A 25,022-nucleotide genomic window follows, 5' to 3' on the forward strand; every position below is an offset into this window, starting at 1 on the left:
TTTCTAATTTTACAAGACAATACATTTATTCTGAATCATTATAAAAGCTTTTAAGGCCAACAAAATAAGAAAAATAAATCAGCATTTAGGTTAGCCACATTCTAGAGAAAGAACAATAAAAAAGAAGACAAAACAAATTACATAACAGTGTTGTTTCTATGTTAAATCGATTCTACGAATACCCGATAAAAAAAAAACCAACAAACTAATCCAATACTTTCAACTTTAGAATTCTTCTCTATGAAAAAATTCTCACAAATAATTCTGTGTCTATTTTTCTTTTTTTATTGTCAAGGTGGAAGGAATAAGAACATTTGTAAATACATTAAAAGAAAAAGAAAAAATTCGCTAAGATAACAAAAACGGCAGGCTCTACTCAGCAGCCCCTCGCCTCCTGTGCAAAGTTAGGCGTCGACTTCAAATCTGACTTATATAAGTTCACATTTACCCTTCTTCTTCTTTTTAACCTGAAAATGAAAACAGAAATCAACAAGGACTGATGTGGTTCTTTTTGTTTGGATTGTTATGCAGACGCTTTAGGACGATTTCATCATTGGAATCAAATTCCAACTTGTTTCCAACCTTTAGCGAAAACTAACCTATATATATCGCATGTAATGTTTTTTTTAGCCTCTGATTGGCTATGAGGGGAATACGCGTGAAAAAAATACTATACAAATAAATGTACAATCAAAGTCTTTATGATTATCGTATTTGGAATATGTGTGAGCAAGCTTTGTAATACCCTATTTAAGAATTAACGACGCTTCTTGACTACTAAGGTCCCTGCGTCGGCCCTGAAGTGCATTCCTGCAGCGTGATTCGATCTCTGGGTCCCGTATTACCAAGCTAAGGTCAAATCCACTGCACCACCACAGAACAAAAAATTTGATTTACAGATTTACATTGTAATACCCTATTTATAGTATCCAATTGTTTAGAATGAGTTGCGAGGGCTTCTTTGAGCTTCTCGTCAGTTTGCTAACAGTGCTACCAAGCCCCTTTTTCAACCCACTTTCAGTCCCAGAAACATCATAACCATATAAAGAAGCTATGTTCTTCCCTAAAAATATTTTTGTATTATGCCTTTTGTGCTCAAGCTTCTACTTTTTTAAATTACTTGTCTTCTCTTTTTTTTCTTGTGTTTCCTTTGGATTTACGCTAGTTTTATTTCCGTATTTCGATCTTCTTATTTCTCCTTTTGGGCCAAAACGGCACTAAATGGTGTGTGTATTATTGTAGGTGTTGCGCTATAGTTGGTGGGTATAATGGCCTCATGTGTGTTAGACTAGATGGTATTTTACTTTTCAAAGAGGCTATAACAAGCTCTGAGAGGGCCGATTTCGCTTTATGCGTCAAGAGAAACCATCAAAATGATTTATTTATTTTTAATATTAACAAATTACTTCAACATAGAAGATGAAATCAAATGCAATGTAAAATTAGTAGGTGTTGGGAAATACAAAACGATGCACTGGAATCTCCCAAGCAAACCAAAAATTCAAACAAACTTTGAACCACTTTAAGTTAGGGACCCTAACCATTGTTAGGGACCAAGCAGTGCACTTGCTTGAAGAGTTAATGCAGCCAGGAACGAAAATTACTGCAATTTTTAGTGTGAACAGGAACCGTCAAAAACCCATCTTCGATCATTAGCGGCAACATTTTATGAAGAAAATATTACAAAGCTTTTTCACAGATATGACAAATGGTTTAACAATCAAGTTGATTACCTAGAAAAACAGCCCTGAATGTACATTATTTTGACAATAAAATTACTTTTTAATGTTCACCTGTTTTTCCTTCATAGCCAGTCAGGGTAAGAAAAGAACTCATACTTATAGAAATACAAAACGTGACCGAGGCCAAATACTGCAAATTTTCACAACCATTTTGATCATGATGACCAGTTCTCCCTCAAGAACTGGTTTTAATACTGACATGATATGAAAGCTATAGAACTGATTCTGCAATAGATCAATAAATTAATCTAAAAATGAACAAAATAAAATGAATCACCAAGCCAAATTAAACACGAACATTTAATCAAATACTTGATTAAATAATTTGAAGATAATCCTATCCTCAAATAATTTGATCAAATAGTTTGATAAATAAAACAATGCCATAGAGAAGTTAATTCAGATAGAATATTTAAGATGCAAAGTTCGAATTTACTTCACCCACTCAATAGTAAAACAACCAAACAAACAAATATTTCAGGATCATTGAGATAAAGCTACAGGCAAATTATTATTCTCTCGTTCAGGTACGCGTGTGGACAAACATTCTAGTGAATGATAAATAACTGTTTTTTGAGTAATCATCATTTTCTTTTTGAACAATGGCTATTATTTATACCCCTATATTACAGGGTATGTAGTATTTTGAACTGGTATATTTTCTTTGATTACTGTTTATGTTGAAACATTACCATGAATTAAATAAAAAAAGACATTTTTTTTCAATAGCAAGTAATTATCGTCAATAGAACTTACTCATTAAAATCAAATTTAATTGAATACAAACTATTTCAAAACATTACAAATTATTAAAAACAAAATCAGTACAGAATCTTTGGGATAAAACATAAGACTTTAATAGGGAAATTGTGCACCTACGTTCGGGGAAATCTATGAGTAGATTCATGGTAAATAACAGACTGAATATGATATTGTTGCAACGCTTAGCCCTTCATTTTAACATTCTAGTGGTGCTCTCACTTAGATCAAGATTAAGTATACTCCTAATCTTAGATGTTCTCAAATCATTTGGAGTCAACTCAGATGGAATGTGCAGAATGGAATTTGGTTCGCCCGCATATGAGTAAAACAAACAAACAAGATTACTGCAGTCTATGAGATATAACTTTGGAATCCAGTATGGAAATTAGGCATTTGCATTGGAAACCTTCACAAGTAGAGATTCACGATAGATCACAGACTGTATACCATTATCCCTTCTAATACTCTAGGACTACTCTTCACTCGGGTACGAGCCGTTTTTTTTTCCAAAGCGCGTTTTTAAATTTTCGGTATTTATGGGCTAAGGTTCGTTCTTTACTAAGTTGCCCCTAGGAGGACAACCATGATGTCATAACCGGAAGTTAATTCAGACGAAGTATAATATTTAGGATTCAAACTTGAATTTTACTCAACCATTCAAGAGTTGAAAAAACAAACAAAACTGAAACAGAATCTTTGAGATATAAGTTTAGACGTTATTATGGAAATTAGGCACCTGAAATCCGGACCCCAACAAGTAGAGATTCACGACAAACGATTTTCATGGCAAATAGCAGACTATATACCGTTATTTGTTCTAATAGTCTAGTAATTCTTCACTTAGATATGATGTCATAATCGGAAGCTAATTCTGACGGAATGTCTAGGATACAAAGTTCAAATTTTGCTCGCCCAGTCAAGAGTTAAACAAACAAGTCCTGTGGTGGCACAGTGGGTTTGACCTAAGCTACGTAATACGTGCACACAGAAATGGGTATATAAGAAGCGTTGGATGATTTCTCTCCAACTATGCATTGCACTCCTAGCCGAAGACTGGGAGTCAGGATATCGGCACCACCGCTAGTAGATTCATGCCAAATGATAGACTGGACATGGGAGTGATGCAATACCAAATTCCCTATTCTAACATTCTAGTGATACTCTTCACCTAAATATGATCTCATAATCTGAAACTAATTCTGAAGTATATCCCTAATGTTTGATATTCTCGAATAATCCTGAGGTAATTCAGACAGAATGTCTAGGATGCAATGTGATTCGCCCACTTAAGAATAAAACGAACAAACAAAATTGATATATAATCTTTGAGAAAAAACTTTAGACTTCACAGTAGAAATTAAGCAGCTGCGTTCGGGACCTCACCAACGAGACTATCGATAAATTATTTTCACGACAAATAACAGATATGGGTATCATATTGATACCATGTCTAATTGCCCGCTTTAAAGTTTCAATGATACCTTTCACTTGGATATGAAGACTATTACGATTCGGAAATGAAAATGAACAAAGAAGAACAAATATTTGATAAAATTGCTAGAGTGCGATTAGCGAGTATATTCCAAAATATTCGAAAAACCAACAGTTTTGGATTCAGTCCGAATGTTCATGAATGAATTCAGAAAATGAATTGCTTTACCCGCTTCAAAATTAACGATATTCTGGAAATTAATTAAGGTTTGAACTCAGACAAAACATTTGGATGGTCAGATAACTAATAAGCTGAACTGAAATTAACAATGTGGCCTGCTTTCAACGATATACTGGAAATTACTTAGTTTTGGATCCGGACAAAACATTTTGATATCCAGATAGTTAATGAGCCACACTGAAGTTGGTCAAAATGCTATTTTTTAGAGTAAGTCAGGTTTATAATTTTAGTCAATAACTGGTAGCTATAAAAAACCTTGAAAAGCAAATAAAGCACACATGTCAAATTCTTCTTCGTCTACCTAGAATGATTGACATCAAACTGACTCACAATTTCTTTCTTTTCATGTTCTATCATTTTGTGTAACTCGCTTGTATATTTTTACGGCACCCAATAACACCACGCATACTACCACTACAACTAATAGCTTACGGCAGCACCAAGCCACCTGAGGGTAACACAGCTACGCGCGCTCCTCCTCCATCCCAACCTATTCAAAGCCCCCCCTCTTTACACCCTCCCAGGAAGTTCCCATTTCCCTTAAATCTTTCTTTACGACCTCCTCCCACCTCAACAGCGGACAACCAGCTTTCCGTTAAGCCCTTGACGAATGTCCGAAAAAGATAATCTTTGGCAATCTGTCATCCTTCATCCGAAAGCATCTGATTAATACCCAAATAGCGCATACAAAACGCACGAAGACACAACTACAAATATTGCAAGTCTAGGGTGGTATGATAAATCAACTGCGTCAAAGCTTGGTGATGAAAACAAAATAAAGGTTCAAAGCTTTAGCGAACCTTGACTAAATAGATTGATTAATACAATGTTTGAATTTTCACAAGATTATGATATTCCAATGACACTAACAAGAGACTCCAGCGCCTTTCCAATAGATATTCCTGACAACATAATAGTCCTCTATCTTTTGAATTTTACGTGGTTCAAAATAGAAGAAAAAAGGATGAAAATCCTACGTGACAGAAACTAAACATTTGTGGAAACGATATTTTTGACCTTACCAGATTCGCTCACTGGCATAATATAACATTTAAATACACTATACATGACACATAAAAGAGCTATGAAATTGCTGATAAGACCTAATAGTAACAGTTGGAATAACGACCTTACTTCACTACTAAGGTCCCTGTGCCGGCCCTGCAGTATGCATCTACAGCAAGATTCGATCATTGTGTCCCGTATTACCAAGCCAAGGTCAAACCCAATGCGCTACTATAGGACTGATAAGAACTAAAATCACGTATTTTACCAGCTTTAAATTTTTTGCTAATTTTAGCACGACAAAAGCAATGCATTTCAAAAACTCTTATTGCTTTGACAACCCTCGAGCTTTCTGCCAATACTGAATAAACAGTCTTGAAACCTCTCTTATACTAACCAAACTCAAATTAATACTGGGTTACACAATTAGGCAGATAAAGCTGTTTCAGAAATAATTCAATTCAAGCATATTGAAATAACCCTAGGATAGAACAATTTGCATAAAGTCACACTTCTTTAAATTGAATGTGTCATATAAAAGAAATACACTTTCGAGTTGATGGATATGGAAGCAGCAAAAATTAAGCTAGCTTAAACTAAATTCATTAATCTAGTTTAAGGAGTTTTTACGCCGTCCAACTGTTTGCTAAGAATGTTAGCTAGGACGGCGGCAACACAATTGATAGCTAACAGAAATAGATTATCCAACAATTTTCTCAAACAAGCATTGGATTTGTTAAAGATATTCTCTAACAATGTTAGCAAACAGTTTTTTATTGGATGGCGGAAATACCACTGTTGGGAAAATTTTTAGCTAACAGATTTTTGTTTCGACGGCGGAAAACCCCCTTTAAGTTCTTTTTAAAGCATTGTCGCCATTGTTCAGCTACCAGCCCTATCGATGTGACTTACAAGTTCTACAATTTCTGAATCCTTTCTCAATTGCTCTTGAGAAGAATATAGGTATCGACTATAGCTTAAATTTACCGTTCCATAGACATTAATCTTACAAAAATTAGCAACTATACAAGGAAATTCACAAATCAAAGGTCACGAAACTATGTCATCCGTAGAAACATTAATTTAATAGCCATTTAAACATCAAAATGCTTTCCTTGGCATAAATGTTACGCTCTCAAATAGCATGTGGCAATTCCTAAGTTGTTTTATTATGAACTATAATCCTTGTGTTTTAGGACTCTGAAATCTAAACGCTATTTTCTTTTTAGCTTCAAGGTAGTTATTCCGCATTGGAGTTAGAAAAAGGAAATTCAAATTTTTTTTCAATAAAAGTTTTCTGGTTCAATAGGTTTTTCCAAGTCTGTTCGGTACCAAAACAATTTGAAAAACAATTTGTGAAGTTGCTGATGGTGTCTTAAGGAAGAAAGTTAAGACTGCAGCTACGAATATTAGTGAAAAAGCTTTATGTTTTATAGAGGGGAGAAGGGTTTGTACAAGAATTATCTGAGTAATAGATCACATGAAGACAAAGGAATGTAAAGAAAGTGGAGAAAGCATTAAAATATGATCTAAGGAGGTGTGAAGTGGAGGCCATAGATAAAATTGCCGAGGATCTGAAAGATGCAGCTAGACTGCAGAATAGTAAAATATTGTACTGGCATGTTAATAAATTGAGAGGGAGTAGTCAATCCGGACTTTTCCCAGTTAAAGATAGGAACGGGGCCACAATTAGTGATGAGGGAAGAGTTAAAGAGAGACGGGCAGAACATTTAGAGAATGTGTTAAACCGAGATACAGTAAAAGGAAAAGATATAGAGGAAAATGATGATGATTATGCTCATGATTGAATGATGATGATTATGCTTAGATTAAGCTGATGATTTATGCATATTCGATGAAAGTGTGAGCAAAATGAATGAACTTTTAGAAGTTTTGCGAGCTCAGGGTGCTAGAATAGGTTTGAAAATTAATGCTAAGAAGACTATGTCACTAAGGGTAGGAAGAAGTGAAGACGAAAAGGTGACGTTGGGTAACGAAAAGATTGATCAGGTGGGCAGCTTCATTTGCCTTGGCTGTATTATTACTAAAAAAAAAGGTGGGAGCAGTGAAGGCGTTAAAAGTAGAATAGCCAAGACTCAGGGTGTTTTTTCACAATAAAAAAAAAGTTTAGAAGAATAGGAAGATAAGTCTGCGAACAAAGATTAGAATACTGGAAGGTACGATGATGGCAGTGGTCAGATATGGCTCTGAAGCATGGGCACTCCGAAAAGAGTATGAAGATTTACTAGATGTTTTCCAGAGAAATTGCCTACGGATTGTTCTGGGTACCCGGCTTACTGATCGTATTTCAAACAATAGGCTGTATGAAAAGTCTAGCTCAATTCCTCTTTCTTAGGCTATAATGAAAGAAAGGCTGAGATGGTTAGGGCTCGTTCTGGGGATGAAGGATGGCAGATTGCCGAAGAGTGTCCTTTTCGGCCAACCGTCTAGGGCTAAACGGAAAGCAGGGCATCCTCGTCTGGGGTGGGAGGATGTCATAAAGAAAGACTCAAAGGGAATGGAAACTTCTTAGGAGAGGGTGCAACTTTTATGAAGATAACCGAGAAATTTAAATCTGAAGAGAGCCACCCAAGAAATAAACGAGCGTGGTTGATCTGAGTTACCAATTAGAAACCGGAATAGATCCACCAAATGCATTTTTGCACATGCAGACGAAAAGTCTACATGTGTAGACTGAAATGTTTGAGTCTACACATGTTTGTGTATTTATGCCTTTTCGGTTCAATATTCTGCTTTTTAAATTACTTATTTTTTACTTTTGTTTATTCTCTCTTGCGTTTCCTTTGGTTTTAGGCTAGTTTATTTTCATATTTCGGTTCTTCTCAGTTCTCTTTTTGACTTATTCTATTTCTCAAGAACTTACACTGAAGATGGTTTAACGGAGGAGTATCGAAACATCTGAGCTTATTCACATTTTGTTCACGCACTGAATCTTATTGTTTCCGTTTGTTCCTTTCGTTTTCATTGTTAATTAACTGAAATCGGGGTTTACTGAGATGCTTCATCTTTGCTTAACAGGGCAGGTTTATAAATTGAGTCTTTAATATAAGACTAACTGAAGAATTCTTACCTGCAGCGCTGCTCGGGTCGCTGTTTCAAACACTTCACGGACACCTTCTTTCGACTTGGCAGAACACTCAAGATAAGCATAGGCTCCTATTTTCTCTGCCATTGCGCGACCCTCCTCAGGCTTCACTGGCTCTTGTTTCATCTTGGCCAGCTCTTTCACTGTGGCCGGGTCATTACGTAAGTCCTGAATAATAAATAGGTTTTAATTATTGACATACAAAAAATCATTCATTCATTACAGTAGACTGGTAGCAGAAGCACCCAATTCGCATTAAGGAAGAAAAACAATAACAAAAACAGAAAGAGAAGAGTAGTAAACAAAACTAGCAACTTCGTGCAAAGATAATGTACAATAAGATTAAAGAGAGGGATCAAAATTATATATATATATATATATATATATATATATATATATATATATATATATATATATATATATATATATATATATATATATATATATATATGTATATATATATATATATATATATATATATATATATATATATATATATATATATATATATATATATATATATATATATATATATATATATGTTTGAGCCCAATGTTGCCAGAAGCCAGTTCCGAAAATTGTGCATCAAGTATAGGGATGCAAAGGCATAATTGAAAAATACTTCCAGAGAATTAAATTAACTTTTTGGGCTCTTCGTTTCCGAATAAAACTTTTAGATCAGTATTGGCACTTTCCGTTTGTACAATTTTTGTTGAAATTATTCTTCAAACCCCCACTGAATTCCTAAAATTTCAAAAAAGGCTGAGACGGAGGAGCCTGAGCATCATATTGCATATTATCTTTGGTCTCGTGCACCCCTGATTCGGAAACTGTAAATGATAATTATTATACTAAGAAGCGCCAAATTTTTCGTTAAAATAAGTATTGACCAAAGATTTCTCGTCATTTTCAGACAGGAAAGGAGAAACCCACCCTCTCCTTTAAATGGTGTTCCAGCTACACCAGTACAGAAGTTCGAAATACTTCTCAACCAATTGAGGTCAATACGGTAAACAGAAATGCTAGTTTCTTGGCTATTTTTGTCCAAAAGGTGGCCACTCTTCGTAGGAGAAGGTCTTGCGAAAGGTAGGTTCAAAACACAGTTCCCAGAGTTGCCAGGTGAGGTTTCACCCACAGTACTATCACAAGGCTGCTGAATGCGCTTTTCACAATATTTACAAGAAAGTTAAAATTCTTACATGTATCAGATAAAATTCCAAATACAACTGACTTGCACACTCTAACACTATCTTGATATCTATCACCCAAATGAAAACTTAATCCCTTAAAAAAAAGCTGAGAGCGATGGCAGCTTGAAGGTACAAGGTTGCACGGCGCATATCATATATCATGTTTCAAATAAGAAAAACATCAAGCAACCTTGCAGACGTCATCCATCAAAACTGTTTATGACGTTCAAAACTGTTATGAGCATTTATGACGCACCAGGACACGGGATATTTGCTTGCCTACAAAAACTTAAGAGAGTATCAACCCTTTTTTGTATCAATGTAAAAAGTACCACATTTTTGAAATGACTGACACAAGGGAATTATCCAGCTTACATTTTTCTAATAGCCTATAACATAGCAATGGTAATAATTTTTGTATCATTTTCCTTGTTTAAGATTTTACTTTGAAGCCTTTAGCTAACCCTTGATTTCCTGCGCTAATTAAACCAATAAAGTTGATATCCCTAAATGACAACATCCATTTTGTACTTAGAATACTAAAGTATGGATCATGTTTATTAAAGATAATCTAGCTAACTATGAACCATGAAGGAAATGGGTCTTTTTTGGTCGGAGCCTCGGCTCACTTAGGTGAATCTGCTCGAAATAGGAATAATGACTCCGAACTAAATGTACTTACATTCTCTTCATACTTGAGAAACATTATCTAATGTTTCTCAAGTTTCTACAAGACGACCTATTGTTTCTACAAAACGACCAATTTTCGAAAAAAAATTTAGCATTTTATAACAAAATTACCAAAAATATCTTCATCGATTTTCTTTGTTGTTAGATAGATCTGACAACTGAAACAGGGGTGTATGCAGGGGAATCGACTCCAGGACCCGCCACCCTGAAATCCCAAATTGTTCCAAATTCCTAGGCACTTCTTATGCAAATTATTTAATAAAACTAACTTTGTTATTATTGGTCCCCCTTTAGGAAATTCTGACATACGCACCTGAATTGAATACCTAAAACATGATTGGGAATAAATCTTTGAAAGAGTCAGACAACTGGGGGAATTATCAAAATACTAACCTTTTTGTTGCCAACGAGAATAATTGGCACATTTGGGCAGAAGTGTTTCACCTCTGGAGTCCATTTTTCGGGAATATTCTCCAAGGAGTCAGGAGAATCCACTGAAAAGCACATCAATATGACATCTGTATCTGGGTAAGATAGGGGACGAAGTCTGTCGTAGTCTTCTTGGCCAGCGGTATCCCACAATGCCAGCTCAACCTATTAGAGAAAAATAACTTCAAGTAGGTACGTCAAACTCAACCTTTTAAAGTTTCAATTATTCTTAGAATAAGCGAAGTTTAACTATTGATTTAAATAATTAAATAAATTTGGCTAAATTAAATAATTATTTGAATAAATTTGTATTCTCCTTTATCTGATATGTATCTCCTTTATCTAAAACATTTTTTTTGCCTAAACATGAAGAAAAAATCAAATTTACACAAAATACTTATATTATAGTATATACATTCGCGTAAGGTCAATTTCGGCAAGGAACTGATTTGGAGTCCATTCGGGAGTCAAAAGTGCATGGAGTCTTTGTAAAGCAATTGGGCGATCAAAGCAATTTATTTTACAACTCTTCTTTCATTCTCAAACAATTCCAAATCAAATAAGAGAGGGAGCTATGGTATACATAAACAAAAACTGAAAGTTACTACCAAAAAATACTGGGATATCCCATCTAATGCATTTGCACAATTAAATCAAATATAGATAAGTAAATGTATGAAGGGAAGAAGCCAAGGGCAGAAGAAGAGCTTCAGTCCCCCCCCCCCCCCACTGGAAGGCCAAAAATGTGCGAACTACAAAATTTGGAACACCAGGAAAAATGGCAAGGCGCTGGCAGTGAGCTAACAGCACGAAGGTACGTAGAGATGAAGCTACTGCGAAATGGCATTCTTCGGGAACGAGGGTATGGCAAATGCAGGCGTATAGAGATGCATAGCTCCTAGCCCCTCCAGTATCGCGATATATTTTCAAATTAGTATCATATTTAAGTTAGATCAAATCCTTGTTTTTGAGTAATATTTTGAGGAATGTCCAATATTAAAAAGTAGATCCTCAACTGAAGGTCAAATATTTTATTTAAATTTGTAAACCCGTCACACAAAAGCAAGAAGACGTAGCAGTAAAAGAAAACAAAATAATAAAACAATAAAGACAACAATTAGACACCGCAAAATACAAGACAAGCAAATATAAAAAGAAACCAGAATAAAAAAAAGACTTATAAGCGAACGAGTAACACAAACATTTTCTTTCTAATTTGCCCATTGTCTTACCACTGCAATATATGGCTCTAGTCATGTGACATTTTGTCTCACAATACTTGTTGAAACGATAGTACATGGATCAGTTATATTACAACAAATAAACACAAATGAGTTTCGGGTCCAAGGAGGACCCGAATTTAAGAAACGATAATAGCACCATCTAATTTACATAATAGATGTGCGAAACAAAATCTTCAAAACGGCACTAGATACTATATATACTGCTGAACAGCAACGTTAAACAATCATACAAGAATTGAATTATTATTATTCTTAAAAACTATTGAAAAATCTGTCACAATTAAACACACGACAAAACGGAGTATGGAAAAAAAACACAGTACATCACTGCTTAGGAATGTGGGACCGATCTTTAAATTGTCATCTATTTTTCTATTATGTTTCGCTATCCGTCTGGCGATGGCAACCTCTGGGTCAGCAACCTTGGATTTCGCAATAGCGAGCGAATTTCTATACCATGGAGGCAGATAAAGCAGATACCTGGCAAAACGAAAGAACATAGTTCGGATTTTACTCTTGTCAGTTATAGTTACGAGTTTCCAGAAGGGTGTGGTGTAGAGGATATGGGGAAGGGCAACAGCATTATGTAGACTTGCAAGAAGAGGTCGGTTGAATCGAAGTTTACAAGATACAGTGGAAGCGTAAGCTGCTGAGATTCTACGGATGTGTTCAAGAAGAAGTTTTCGTGTGTGTCGGATAGAAGAAGCAATAAGGTGATCTATAGGTTGAAAAGAGCTAGATCCAAGCGTGATGGAAGGGGCAGAGGAATCTGTTTTCCAGTTAAATAGGACAATATGACTTAGAGGAGTTGAATTCAAGTCCAACTTTCTGATATTCCGTCTCAAGGATTCCAAAAATTTCGGGGATACGTTGAAGAATTCGACTAAGGTTCAGGACGTCGTCAGCATAGCATACCAAAGAAAGGTTTACAGAATACAAAATCAATGAAGGTGGGTACAAATCTTGTGCTTCCAGTACATAGTAATTAAAGAGGTCAGCAGAGGTGACGGCTCCTTGACGGGCCCCTTTCTTAACTGGGATAAGTTGTCTACGCGGAATCGGGGGCATGGTTTTAACTGGGGGTAGTTTCAGGCGGATATGAAGCCTTGAATATAAATCCCAAAGAGAACGAATAATGACCAGATTCCATGCACGTTTATCAGCTTTCAGAAGCATAGCTGCGTGGATAAGAGAGTTGAATGCACGTCTGACATCATGTCCCCCAAAACGCATCAAGATCAGTTCAAGACAGAAAGTAAACTTTAAATGTTCAGGACTTGCCACACTGTACTGTTTTAGTGCACTTGGGGATTAGCTGCTTCAGCGACAGTTCGTCTAAATCTTCTGGAACTCGCTTAATCACCGTGACAAAAGCAGGCTCCTTGAGGGAAAATGTCGAGCGATGGTTCGGCACGTTTAACATTTTCGACTATCTGGCCCGCGGTTTTCTTGGACCAAACAACCACAAGTTTCCACTTGTCGTTAGAGCGGCGTAACTCGGCTATATCATTCGTATTTGGGTACACCTTGTTGATTAACGTTTTTCGTTCATTTGGGCCTTTTAGGTCTTTTGGGGGGTTCTTAAGTATCCCAGGGTAGAGTGGTGAGGAGGGGATGTGGATTGAGGAGGCTGGGACTCGCCAGGCAGACTGATCAGGAAGCAGTTATCATTCAACATAAATCCATTTAATTCCCTTAAAAGTTTATCTAGTTTTGAAACTACTGTGGTTTCAAGAATAGACTCGCCGATGGTAGATACTTCACCCGGACTGAAAATTACAAACTTCGGGATCAAAATATTTTGCTTTGCCGCTGTGACTAGCGACTTGCACATATCAGTAATATCATTATCCTTGGCATACGAAACCATCCGGGTTTGGATATCCAGCTCACTATGAAGGGTCTTCTTAGCTTGTAAAACTGCATCCTGTTCGAAACTAATTAATAGCACTTTTGACAATCAGATCAAGTTTTACACCTTCTGCGAGTGATCGACGCAAAAAGTTCAGAACGGGGCTAAACACCAACTGTTCAACCATCTTATTTAACTCGTAAGCAGCCACAACCCAAATCATAATCGATAAATCAAAGTCAAGAGACTGTCAACAATAATAGTTTTACTTAGGTCAGGACCTATAATCCTTTGCCAAAGATTGAAAAATCTGACACACATGGATTAAATTCACTTAAAAAGCTTACTGATTTGTTAATGGAATATCCGATTTAGTAAATGTGTATGAATATCACTAATTTATTCACCAATACTTGTCTGGAATTCAATCTGACTTCTAATAACTTCAAAAACGTAAATACCTCCTTTGTGGAAATTTTTTTTTCTAAAAATGGTTAAGAAAGTTAATATTTTTCTTTCTTTTTTTTATTCCTATTTTTTCCCATTTCCTTCTTCTCCCTTTGACTGATTTTTTAATATTCCTTTTTTGCCAAGTTTGCTGGGTTTGTTCGCCTCAAACTTTTTTCCCTTTTTGAAGACATTGCGTATTTATATAGTCATCACAGGCTATTTTTTCTTAGGCTACTTCATTACATTTCACATTTGTAATTTTTCTACAGCAAAGGTAAATATTTTCAGAAATAGATTTTAGAGTTGGAAGCACAGAGTCAAATGATCAGGTATTTATGGAGCTACATTTCGCCTTTTTATTGCGGTAAGATATTCGGGCGATCGTTAATACGGGTTGTTCGCTGATACAGGCCAATCAAACCAGAGGCGCCATTTGGGGGGTCAGGGGTGGGCCGATGCCCACCCCAGATTTTCCAGGAGGCCCAAGCTTCCACCACAAAGGGCCCTTTGCCGGCCATAATTATCCATTATGTCCAACATTCTCCATTCTGTTCAATTGATTTGAAATTACTGCACGCCTATTAACCAAAAAGCGTAATTACATGACGACTCTTGGGTTAATTATGCTATTTACAATTAATCATTGTAAACTTTAAAGGAAGTTAGATTCATAATAAAAGTCTCAAGTTCTGTCAAATGCCCATTTCCTAAGCCTCTAAAGACGAGAGCACAGAGAGAAGTAGAAGACTTTACAGCATTAAGCCTATTAGCTTTTTAGTTAGGTAAATATAAAGGTATTAATAGCCATTAGCATTAGAACTCAAAAGATCACCAAGCATCTGAAACAATTTGTGACAACTTCGACGCTAGGAAAGAGCTTCGTCCAATCTGGAAATCGGACTACTACTTTGGCGGATGAAATGAAGCGAGACTTTCGACCGTCTACTAGCCGAATTTGACAGAAGGTTCACAAATAACTTGCCAGTGCTGACAACACCCGAAGCCTTGGGTCCAAGCTCGACCAAGTTTATGGACACAGAGTTGCTCAAGCGTTTCTCTGCTCTTTACGGCGAGCTGGATATCGACGACATTCTTCTCGAATCTCAAGCTCGTATTGCCAAGCGTTTCTTGCTGGATGAGGAAAAAAAGCCGGAAAACTTCCTAGACATTGTCGACCATCTTCAGGCATTACCAGTGGCTTACTCAGAAGTAATTAAAGTACTTCGTATTGCTGCCACATTTCGTGTGACAACAGCGAGCAATGAGCGTTTGTTTTCTAGCCTAGAAATAGTGAAAAACTACTTGCGGTCTACAAAAGGAGACGATCGTCTCAGTCACCTCCTTTTGATGTTTGCAGAGAAGGATTTAGTAAAAAATTGGACTACGACCAGCTTGTTGACGATTTTGCAAAGATGAAACCTCGGCGGCTCCCCTTGTTACCTTGAGTGTTGTAATATTTTTTTCTCTTGTTATGTTTTTCCTTTTTGTAAATATATTTGATCTGTAAGATTTCTGCTGAAGGAAAACCTAGATTTTGGTTACAACCCTCAGCATGCTATTGAAGATTACTTTCACCGACGCATTGTTTACTTAAATAAGAAAGTTTCTCGCTGAGGAAGGCCAGCCTGTAGTCTGGTTGAATTTTCCACTTTCAGTTTAATCACTTAACCTCCTTGATTGTGATCTTCGATGTTATAATTAATCTTAGAGGTCAGTGTGGCTGAGATCCACATTCGGTTACAGTACATTTCCAAGCAACACACGGGAGCTGAAAATGCGTTTTTACTTAGAATACTCGATCATGTGCTGCCAAAACCCAAGAAAAACATTTTTTCAGATGGAGTTCATGCCCACCCCAAGATTTGGCCCAAATGGCGCCTCTGAATCAAACAAAGGAATTATGTTATCTCTTAGGAATTATGTTCTGTGCAAATCCTGCTATATCTGCAGAAGAGTCTGGTTGAACCTAGATTTCCAGCCGTTAATAAAATTGGCGAGTAAAGATCTTTCATTTAGTTTACAACCTCCATGGTAAAAAATTGTTTGTGGGATTCATTGGTTTATCTGAGTAGATGCCAGATGATATACAAAGCAACTGCAATGAGTGAGCAGGTGAACAGCAAACTATAGCTTGCAAGAACTTTGGATTTTATCACACAAGATCTAAGGCTATCAAGGCGGGAGTTTGCCCGGTTTGACCCCCCCTCCCCATGATACTGTTTTACGACTCGTACAGAAGTAAAAAAAAAGCATAAGGAAAAACATTTGTATTGTGTTTTTAATTTTTAGGCATCCCCCCCGCCAATAAAAACACCTCGCCCCACAACAAAAATCCTGTATAACAGCCCTGACCAGACAACATAAATAACATCCAAAACTCATGAAAAAAAAAACATTTGCTGGTGGTACATAATATATATGGTGGAACCCTTCTCAATATTTTATAAAAGCAAAAATCTTAGTTAAACAAGATATATATATATACATATATATATATATATATATATTCTCAATATTTTATAAAAGCAAAAATCTTAGTTAAACAAGATATATATATATATACATATATATATATATATATATATATATATATATATATATATATATATATATATATATATATATATACTAGCTGTTGGGGTGGCGCTTCGCGCCACCCCAACACCTAGTTGGTGGGGCGCTTCGCGCCCCCCCGCGCGCATAAGTCGTTACGCGCCATATTAGTTACGCGCCATTGTAGTTGTGTCCCTGTGTCCCACCTGTGAATATAGATAGATTTATATATGTGTTTCAAACTACCTAAAAATTGCGAATATACAACATTCTTGGCTTTCCCACTACTGGGAGCTTTCCGTTTCCAATTGCCAGCAATTGATCTGAAAATGTTTGACCAGAGTCATCGTTACACAGACAGACAACTTATTTTTATATATATAGAAGATATATATATATATATATATATATATATATATATATATATATATATATATATATATATATATATATATATATATATATATATATATATATATATATATATATATATATATATATATTTTCTTTTTAGTTTTTTTGTAGTTTTTACCTTTTTTAGTTTGTTTCTTCTTTTGTATTAATGCTAAAGGCAAGGTTCAAACCTGGAGCCTCTCGGACCTAGAACCTGAAACATAACGCTTTACCAACTCAGCTACTTCGGCTTGAATACATTCGTTTTGAGCAGCTTCCTCGGGTGTTGCCATTGTAGGTTCTTCAGTCATTTTACAATTAGAAATTTCTCTTTCAACGGTCTTCTTACAATTAAAAATTTGTCTTTGAACGATATTCTTAAATACCTGTGTCCTGGTCGTCATTTATATTCCCTGTGTCCCGGTCGTCATTTGTGTCCCGGTATCCCAGTCTGTAATTTCTCTTTGAGTGTCCCGGTCGTAATTTATATTCCCTCTGTCCCGGTCGTCATTTGTGTCCCGGTCTGTAATTTCTCTTTGAGTGTTTTTTCTTTTTAGTATTTTTTAGTTTTTAGTTTTTTACATTTTTTCTTTTTTCAGTTTTCTTTTTCTTCTTTATTTTTCAGCGTGTCCTGGTCGTCATTTATATTCCCTGTGTCCCGGTCGTCATGTTTTTTACATTTTTTCTTTTTTCAGTTATCTTTTTCTTCTTTATTTTTCAGCTTCACTTTGAAATACATATCGCCGAACCTTTGTTTTTTTAACTAAAATCTGGTAGGCATTGATGACCTTATCCAAGTCAAAATCCCAAACCCAATCATCATCGCTATCATTTTCAGTTTTGATACGTTTTGACTCTCGCTGTCCAGGTGGATCTTCATCTAACTGCGCGGTTTTGCATTCTTTAGCCTCAAGCCTGTTTCCTTGCTGTTCTTTTGATTCCTCGGCACGCTTTCTTTTCTGACTTTCTCTATCAGCAGCAAGTTTTTTGGCATAGACTCTTTGAGCATCTTCATCGGCTTTTGCCATTGTAAGTTTATCAGTCATTGTAAACTTAAACATTAATAGATTTCTACGTGAACATATATGTCTTAAATATCTTTAATGACGTCACCGTCATAGCAAAAATGACGAAAACTAACTTCATGACGTCAGCCGACACAGAAACATGACGTCAACTGATCCACAGACAGACAGACAACTTATTTTTATATATATATATATATATATATATATATATATATATATATATATATATATATATATATATATATATATAATAATTCATTACAAAGATATAATCGAATGCTTGGAATCTTGTAAAATGTTTCCAAATAGGTTACAAGCTTTTGAATTCAGTCAAAAATTTAACCTTTTACAACTTCTACTTCAGTTGACTTGCAAAATAAAGAATTTTTACAACATCTTCTAGGGACGTACCACGTTGAATGTGAGAATCAGAAGTAAATTTTGCATAGTTCAAATTTTTATGGGATTCAGTGAGAACCCAGTACAAACTTTTTAGTTTGACTGGAATCACAACAACTGTCAAATAAATTCTACAATGAACTGAACTTGGTGTTAATAATTATGTTGTCTTTCGTCAAAAGTACTTGAGATTTTGCAAAAAAAAAGATTAATTTGAAAAACATTTTTCTACGATAGGGCAAACATATCTTATAAAAAAACCTTAACTGTTCTGATTAAAGCTATATCTAATACAATTAGATTTTTTGCCAAAGATCAGGTACTTTTGGTTAATGTCCCCGATGCAAGTTTTTGGCATGTAATTTTTTTGTTTTAATAGGTCACCGTAAGGCAACAATTTTGCTATCAGTTGATAGCCGAGATTAAGCTTTATCCTGCAGCTACACTTATGAATCCTGCTTTGCGTTTTTATTCAGATTGAAAAATATTTAATACGTTGAAAATATGCAAAAAAATGCATATTTTTAAATAAGTCCAGATCAATCACCAGCATAAAGTCGAATTTATATCACAATCTGGCTTGGTGAATAAGGCCTGAAACTAATGCATTCAATTATGTAAATATCTTATCCTTCTGGTACAAATTAAAGCGCGAGGCATATCGCAAAATCACATGTGACGAAGGGAGCATGAACCTTATACATTCTTTATTGGATAAGAAATTGTTTGAATCATATCTGTACCGGGGGGATGCACACAGGGAAGGGCACACAGAGTATTTCTAATTTTCTTTAGAAAATTGACTTTTTCAAGTTTTCATAGTTCTCCATGGGTTTTTTAGGTTGATAAAATATTTTTAGAAATCATTTTACAGGGTTAATTTAAGAGAGATCTGCTACAAGATTTCCAACTACTCCATACCATTACAAAAATTATTTTATGACGTCATTTTATGTGATGACTTTAAACTTGAAAAAGTTGATTATTAAATAGTATGCAATTATCGTAATTTTCACAAAACAAAGACTTCTTGTGAACTTTCAAGATCTATGACCCACTAGCAATAGCAAAAATTATTGCCGGATTGGAAAAAGAGCCATCAAATTCGAAATTCATAAGCGTGAGCTAGTCTTATCATGTTTACCTAAAAAGCCAAATAAAAAATTGGGCTTACAGGGTAACGGAGCTGCAGAGCAACCATCAACGAGACACAGCAAGACACAAGACGCTTGCTGTGTCTTAAAGACACAGTAAGCGTGTGTTTTCGTGAGCTTTATGCACGTTTCCTTCCATTTCGTGTCATTTATACTCCATGTTTTGTTTCCCCTGTTTTGTCATTGTTCTCGTTCCTCTTATGCTTTTTTTTCAATAGTATATTTGTTTTGCATTTTATAGCAAAAAAATTAGTGAAAGAATAAATTCATTCACTTTGCTAAATAGTGAATGAATCACTATTACTAAATATATAAAAGTTTAGGAAAAATGATATTTACTTGTCTTCATAGTACTTTAAACCTTTTTTCGAGACTTGTAGGATATACCCCCTCCATCTCAAGGAGTGAAATCAGGTTAATCCTAATAAAATATACCTAAGTATGATTAAAATATAATACTTTAGAAACCAATTTGGGCTACATATTGGCGCATTGGGGGGGAAGGGGTAAGGTATAGCGGGTCTGCATGCCTGATGTGTTAGCTACAATTATTATGATATTATGAAGTAAGAAATGTTTTATAACTTCACACTGTTCAAATACTTTACCCCCAGCCCCTACCTAATGTTCAATTATATAGCCCAAATTATATATTTTCCATATATTCTGTCAATTCTCTGTTTTGCCTCACGCTAAGTTGAAAGAAACTAGCAAAAAAAAACGGTTTTACAATGCATCTATGGATGAACAACTTGAAATGCAGGTGGTATATAATACAAGCACTTGTTTTTCGTTTACACTTGACATAAAAAGAAAAGATATAATATCTTTTGAGTTTTCAAAATAAATCATACCTGTTTGGAGTCAACTTCAATGTCTGCCACATAATTTTCAAATACAGTTGGGACATAGACTTCTGGGAACTGATCTTTGGAGAAGACAATAAGAAGGCAGGTTTTACCACAAGCACCATCACCCACTATGACTAGTTTCTTCCGTATAGCCGCCATTCCTGGCATAAAACATGTAAGAAAATAAATATGAAAAATAAATTAACTACTAAAACAATTAAGACACTCCAGAAAAGGGTTAATTTCTGAAATTGCAGAAAAAAAAGTATTTTATGCACAATTTCCTTAAAAATAAAATGTATATTACAATAAAAGGGTACAAACTATCAACAGTTTACTTGTTTCGCCCTGGCTTCACTTGACTGGTGACTGGACCTTTGCAAATGGCCCCAGGTTCGTTCAGACATAAAAATTCATAAAATAAATGAAAATCTTTATGTAATGCCGTCTATACAAATGGCTTCTTTTTTCGTGCCGTCATATTTCCAGCTTATTTTTCCAGTTTTTTTTTTGGAATTTTTACAGCCGTTTCCAAAACTATTCTTCAAACATTTCAATTTTCTAGCTTGAATAGTTTAGCTTCCAATCACTGACCAGATAAATGGATTAACACTTTTATCTATAAAGGTATCAGCCAAAGCTGACTTCTATAGAAATATTTGTATCCAGCTTTTTACTAAGAAAGAGAGGGGGATCCATATGTAGCTAGATTTTAAGCCTTTTAGTGAAAAGATAGGCATGCTGCATTTTTTTAAAACTAAAATCCAGCAGGGATTTCAGCTAGTAGAGTTAGGAAGCACAATGTGAACCCATGGCCACTCCAGGAAAAAATTTTGTTAAAATATTGGCAACCTTCCCCTTGTTTAAGCAAAAATAATGCAAAGATTTTCAGTTAGTATTGTTTGGGAAGCACAAACGGAGCTAGTCAGTCTGTTTTCTTAAACACTACTATACAAATCACTTTTATAAATATTTAAGCAATTCTACCCGATCAATAGATATTTATGAATTGAACCGCAAACCAAGGGGTTATATACTAGATCATTTCTTATTCACATAAGGCATGAATGTAGAACTGGAAAAATAAGTAAAAGATCAAATCATGATCTCGTGTGACAAATAGCAGGCCATCCCTTACAATAAATACATTAGGCAAATGAATGACATTATATTTCACAAATAGAGTATCCATACAATAATGGCTTTCATAATTAAAAACGAATCACTTGATTAAAAAAAGGTTCTGTAGTTTTTGTGGGTTTTCAAACAGTTCGTGGTAACGAACTGTAGTAAGGAGCGACCCGGCTCAATAGTAACCAAAACTCTAAAAAATGGAATTTTGATACCAATAGCTACATCAAAAGAATCGCATTTTAATGCTGGTTTTAAATATATAAGTTTCATCAAGTTTAGCCTTACCCATCAAAAGTTACGAGCCTGAGAATATTTGCGTTATTTTAGAAAATAGGGGGAAACGCCCCCTAAAAGTCATAGAATCTTAACGATAATCACACCATCAGATTTAGCGTATCAGAGAACCCTACTGTAGAAGTTTCGAGCTCCTATCCACAAAAATGTGGAATTTTGCATTTTTTGCCAGAAGGCAGATCACGGATGCGTGTTTATTTGTTGTTTTTTTTTTCCAGGGGTGATCGTATCGACCCAGTTGTCCTAGAATGTTGCAAGAGGGCTCATTCTAAGGGAAATGAAAAGTTCTAGTGCCCTCTTTAAGTGACCCAAAGTCAACGGATCAAAATTCTGAGATAGCCATTTTATTCAGCGTAGTCGAAAAACCTTATAACTATGTCTTTGGGGACGACTTACTCCCCCACAGTCCCCGTGGGAGGGGCAACAAGTTACAAAATTTGACCTGTGCTTACATATAGTAATGGTTATTGGGAAGTATACAGGCGTTTTCAGGAGGATTTTTTTGGTTTGGGGGAGGGGTTGAGAAGAGGGGGATATGCTGGGGGAACTTTCCTTCGAGAATTTGGGAGAAGAAAATTTCCATGAAGGGAGAGCAGGATTTACTAGCATTATTTAAAAAAAAAACAATTAAAAAAGCTTTTTCAGCTGGAAGTAAGGAACAGCAATAAAACTTAAAACAAACATAAATTATTACCCATATGAGGGGCTCACCTCCTTCTAATACCTCGCTCTTTACGCTAAAGTATTTTCAGTAATTTCAACTACTTATTCTACGGCTTTTGTGATTCAGGGGGTCATTCTTAATGAATTGGGATAAAATTTAAGCCTTAGTGTAAAGAGCGAGGTAATGACGGGGGGGGGGGTGATATGTATATCACCTCATATATGTAATAAAAACATGAGAATACAAAAGTTCTTTACGTAAGCTAATTTATAAGTTACGTAAATCTTTTACCAATAAAAAGATTCGTAAAAAATTAAAAGTTCTAGTTGCCTTTTTAATTAACCAAAAAATCGGGAGGCAACTAGGCTTCGTCCCCCGCTCTTTTTTTTCTCAAAATCATTCGATCAAAATTATGAGAAAGCCATTGAGCCAAAAAAAAAAATATATATGCAAATTTCGTTTTGATTATTCCTCTGCGGAGAGCCAAAATCAAAACATGCATTGATTCAAAAACGTTCAGAAATTAAATAAAAAACAAGTTTTTTTAACTGAAAGTAAGGAGCGACATTAAAACTTAAAACGCACAGAAATTACTTCGTATATGAGAGAGGCTGCTTCCTCATCAACGCCCCGCTCTTTACGCTAAAGTTTTTTACTGTTTTAAAAAGAAGAATTGAGAGGAAGAGTCAAACTTTAGCGTAAAGAGCGGGGCGTTGATGAGGAAGCAGCCTCTTTCATATACGAAGTAATTATGTGCGTTTTAAGTTTTAATGTCGCTCCTTACTTTCAGTTAAAAAAAACTTTTTTTTTTATTTAATGTACTTAAAGGACGTTAAGAATATCATAGAGAAGGGGTTTGAGCAATTTAATAATTATATGAATTGGGATGTGAAAAAGCATTTAGTATCCAATGAGCAATATTTTTATTCTTTTTTAGGTAAAAATACAATTTCTCCCTTATTTAAATGCATTTCCCTTGCAAGTACATACTTACAAAGTTGGGAGTCAAGTTGGAAGTTATAAGCCAAAATGCTCAATTGCATTAAAACTAATTTTGAGGTAAACGCATTGAAAATACTTGGTTTATAGTTCACCATTCTAAGTGGAATTAATAGAAAAAAAAAATTAACTGAAAGTAAGGAACAGCATCAAAACTTAAAATGAACAGAAATTATTCCGTGTAAGAAGGTTTGCCCCCTCATCGATACATTGCTTTTTACGCTAAAGCTGTTAGCGCTTTTACAAAAGCTTCCTATTCTAATTAATCGGCCCTTGTATGTAAGTGGCCGTTCTTAAAAAATTGGGATAAACAGTTAAACTTTAGCGTAGAAAATAAGGTATTGTGGAGGGGGCAGCCCTTCTCATACGCAACAATTTCTGTTCGTTTTGAGTTCTAATTTTGTTCCTTACTTTCAGTAAAAAAAAAAAAAATTTAATTTCTGATCGTTTTTTTAATAATGCCGGGAAATCTGAATCATCCTCAATGAAACACACCCTCCCTCTCACGAGAAACTCCACCGTGAAAATTTCATCCAATATAAAGTACATCCCCCTTCGTCAAATTCCCTCCGGATAGTTCCATCCTCGCTGAAAATCCCTACCCCGTAAAGTTTCTTGCAGACAATTCAGCCTGAAAAGACAATTCTCTTAACATACTCTCATAAAAAAAAAAAAAAAAAAAAAAAAAAAAAAAAACTTTATTTCTGAACAGTTTCTTGATCACTCCGGAAATACCCCCTTCCAAAAAATCAAAACACAAGGGAAATAACTCCCGCATAGTTATTATTTATTTGAATAATTAATTTTAATAATTATAATTATTATTTTAAGTCAACATTAAGTGTGCAGAGAGTGCGTGTAGGATAACTTGGAAAAATTTTGGTACGTTAATTACGCTAGTTGATTTTAAGCTGGCAGACCTACGCCTGGCGCGAGTCTGTTTTCTTTGCCCGAGGCTTTGAACAGATTGGGATAGAGGAGTGTGTGTAGCTGTTGGCCTCAGGCGGCTTGGTGCTGCGGTGAGTAGTTAGTAGTAGTAGTTACCTATATTTTATATTCTATGGAAGACAAGTATCCAGTAGCTTGTGCTAGGCTAAAAATGGAACAATATTGTCAAACATTAGATGGCACATGTGTTGTTTCTTTAAGCACTACTGCCAGTTTTCATTCTAATATACTTTTCATATACTTAGAAGCAGTATTTATTAGCTTTACTTCTCAAAGGTAAATATACCAAAACAAAACTATCGAATGTTATATACATATCCCGTTGTTGCACAAATACAACTTGGAATGACATATTTTTTTCAATATTAGCTTACTCTCATTTCCATCATTATTGGAATATTGAAAAGCATTAAAACATCCCATTTCTATATCACAATTCTGATACTAACGTGAATTCCAGTCA

The 25,022-nt window shown here is 35.2% G+C and overlaps 1 protein-coding gene across 2 annotated transcripts; it reads right to left on the reverse strand.

Moving 5' to 3' along the window:
- Positions 1–25,022, reverse strand: LOC136027027 (ras-like GTP-binding protein Rho1). 2 transcript variants are annotated; one of them, XM_065703941.1, is made up of 5 exons: positions 24,934–25,022; positions 20,524–20,681; positions 10,561–10,761; positions 8,273–8,455; positions 1–467 (listed from the first exon to the last, which is right to left on the reverse strand). In XM_065703941.1, exons 1-5 carry the CDS (start codon positions 24,980–24,982, stop codon positions 429–431), a joined length of 630 nt encoding a protein of 209 aa, XP_065560013.1. In that variant the 5' UTR covers positions 24,983–25,022; the 3' UTR covers positions 1–428. The 2 variants fall into 2 exon arrangements, with proteins under 2 accessions (XP_065560013.1, XP_065560012.1); XM_065703940.1 differs by having other exon boundaries at positions 20,524–20,691; positions 24,932–24,997.

This window comes from Artemia franciscana, chromosome 5, assembly GCF_032884065.1.
Source record: "Artemia franciscana chromosome 5, ASM3288406v1, whole genome shotgun sequence".
Taxonomy (NCBI): Eukaryota; Metazoa; Arthropoda; class Branchiopoda; order Anostraca; family Artemiidae; genus Artemia; species Artemia franciscana.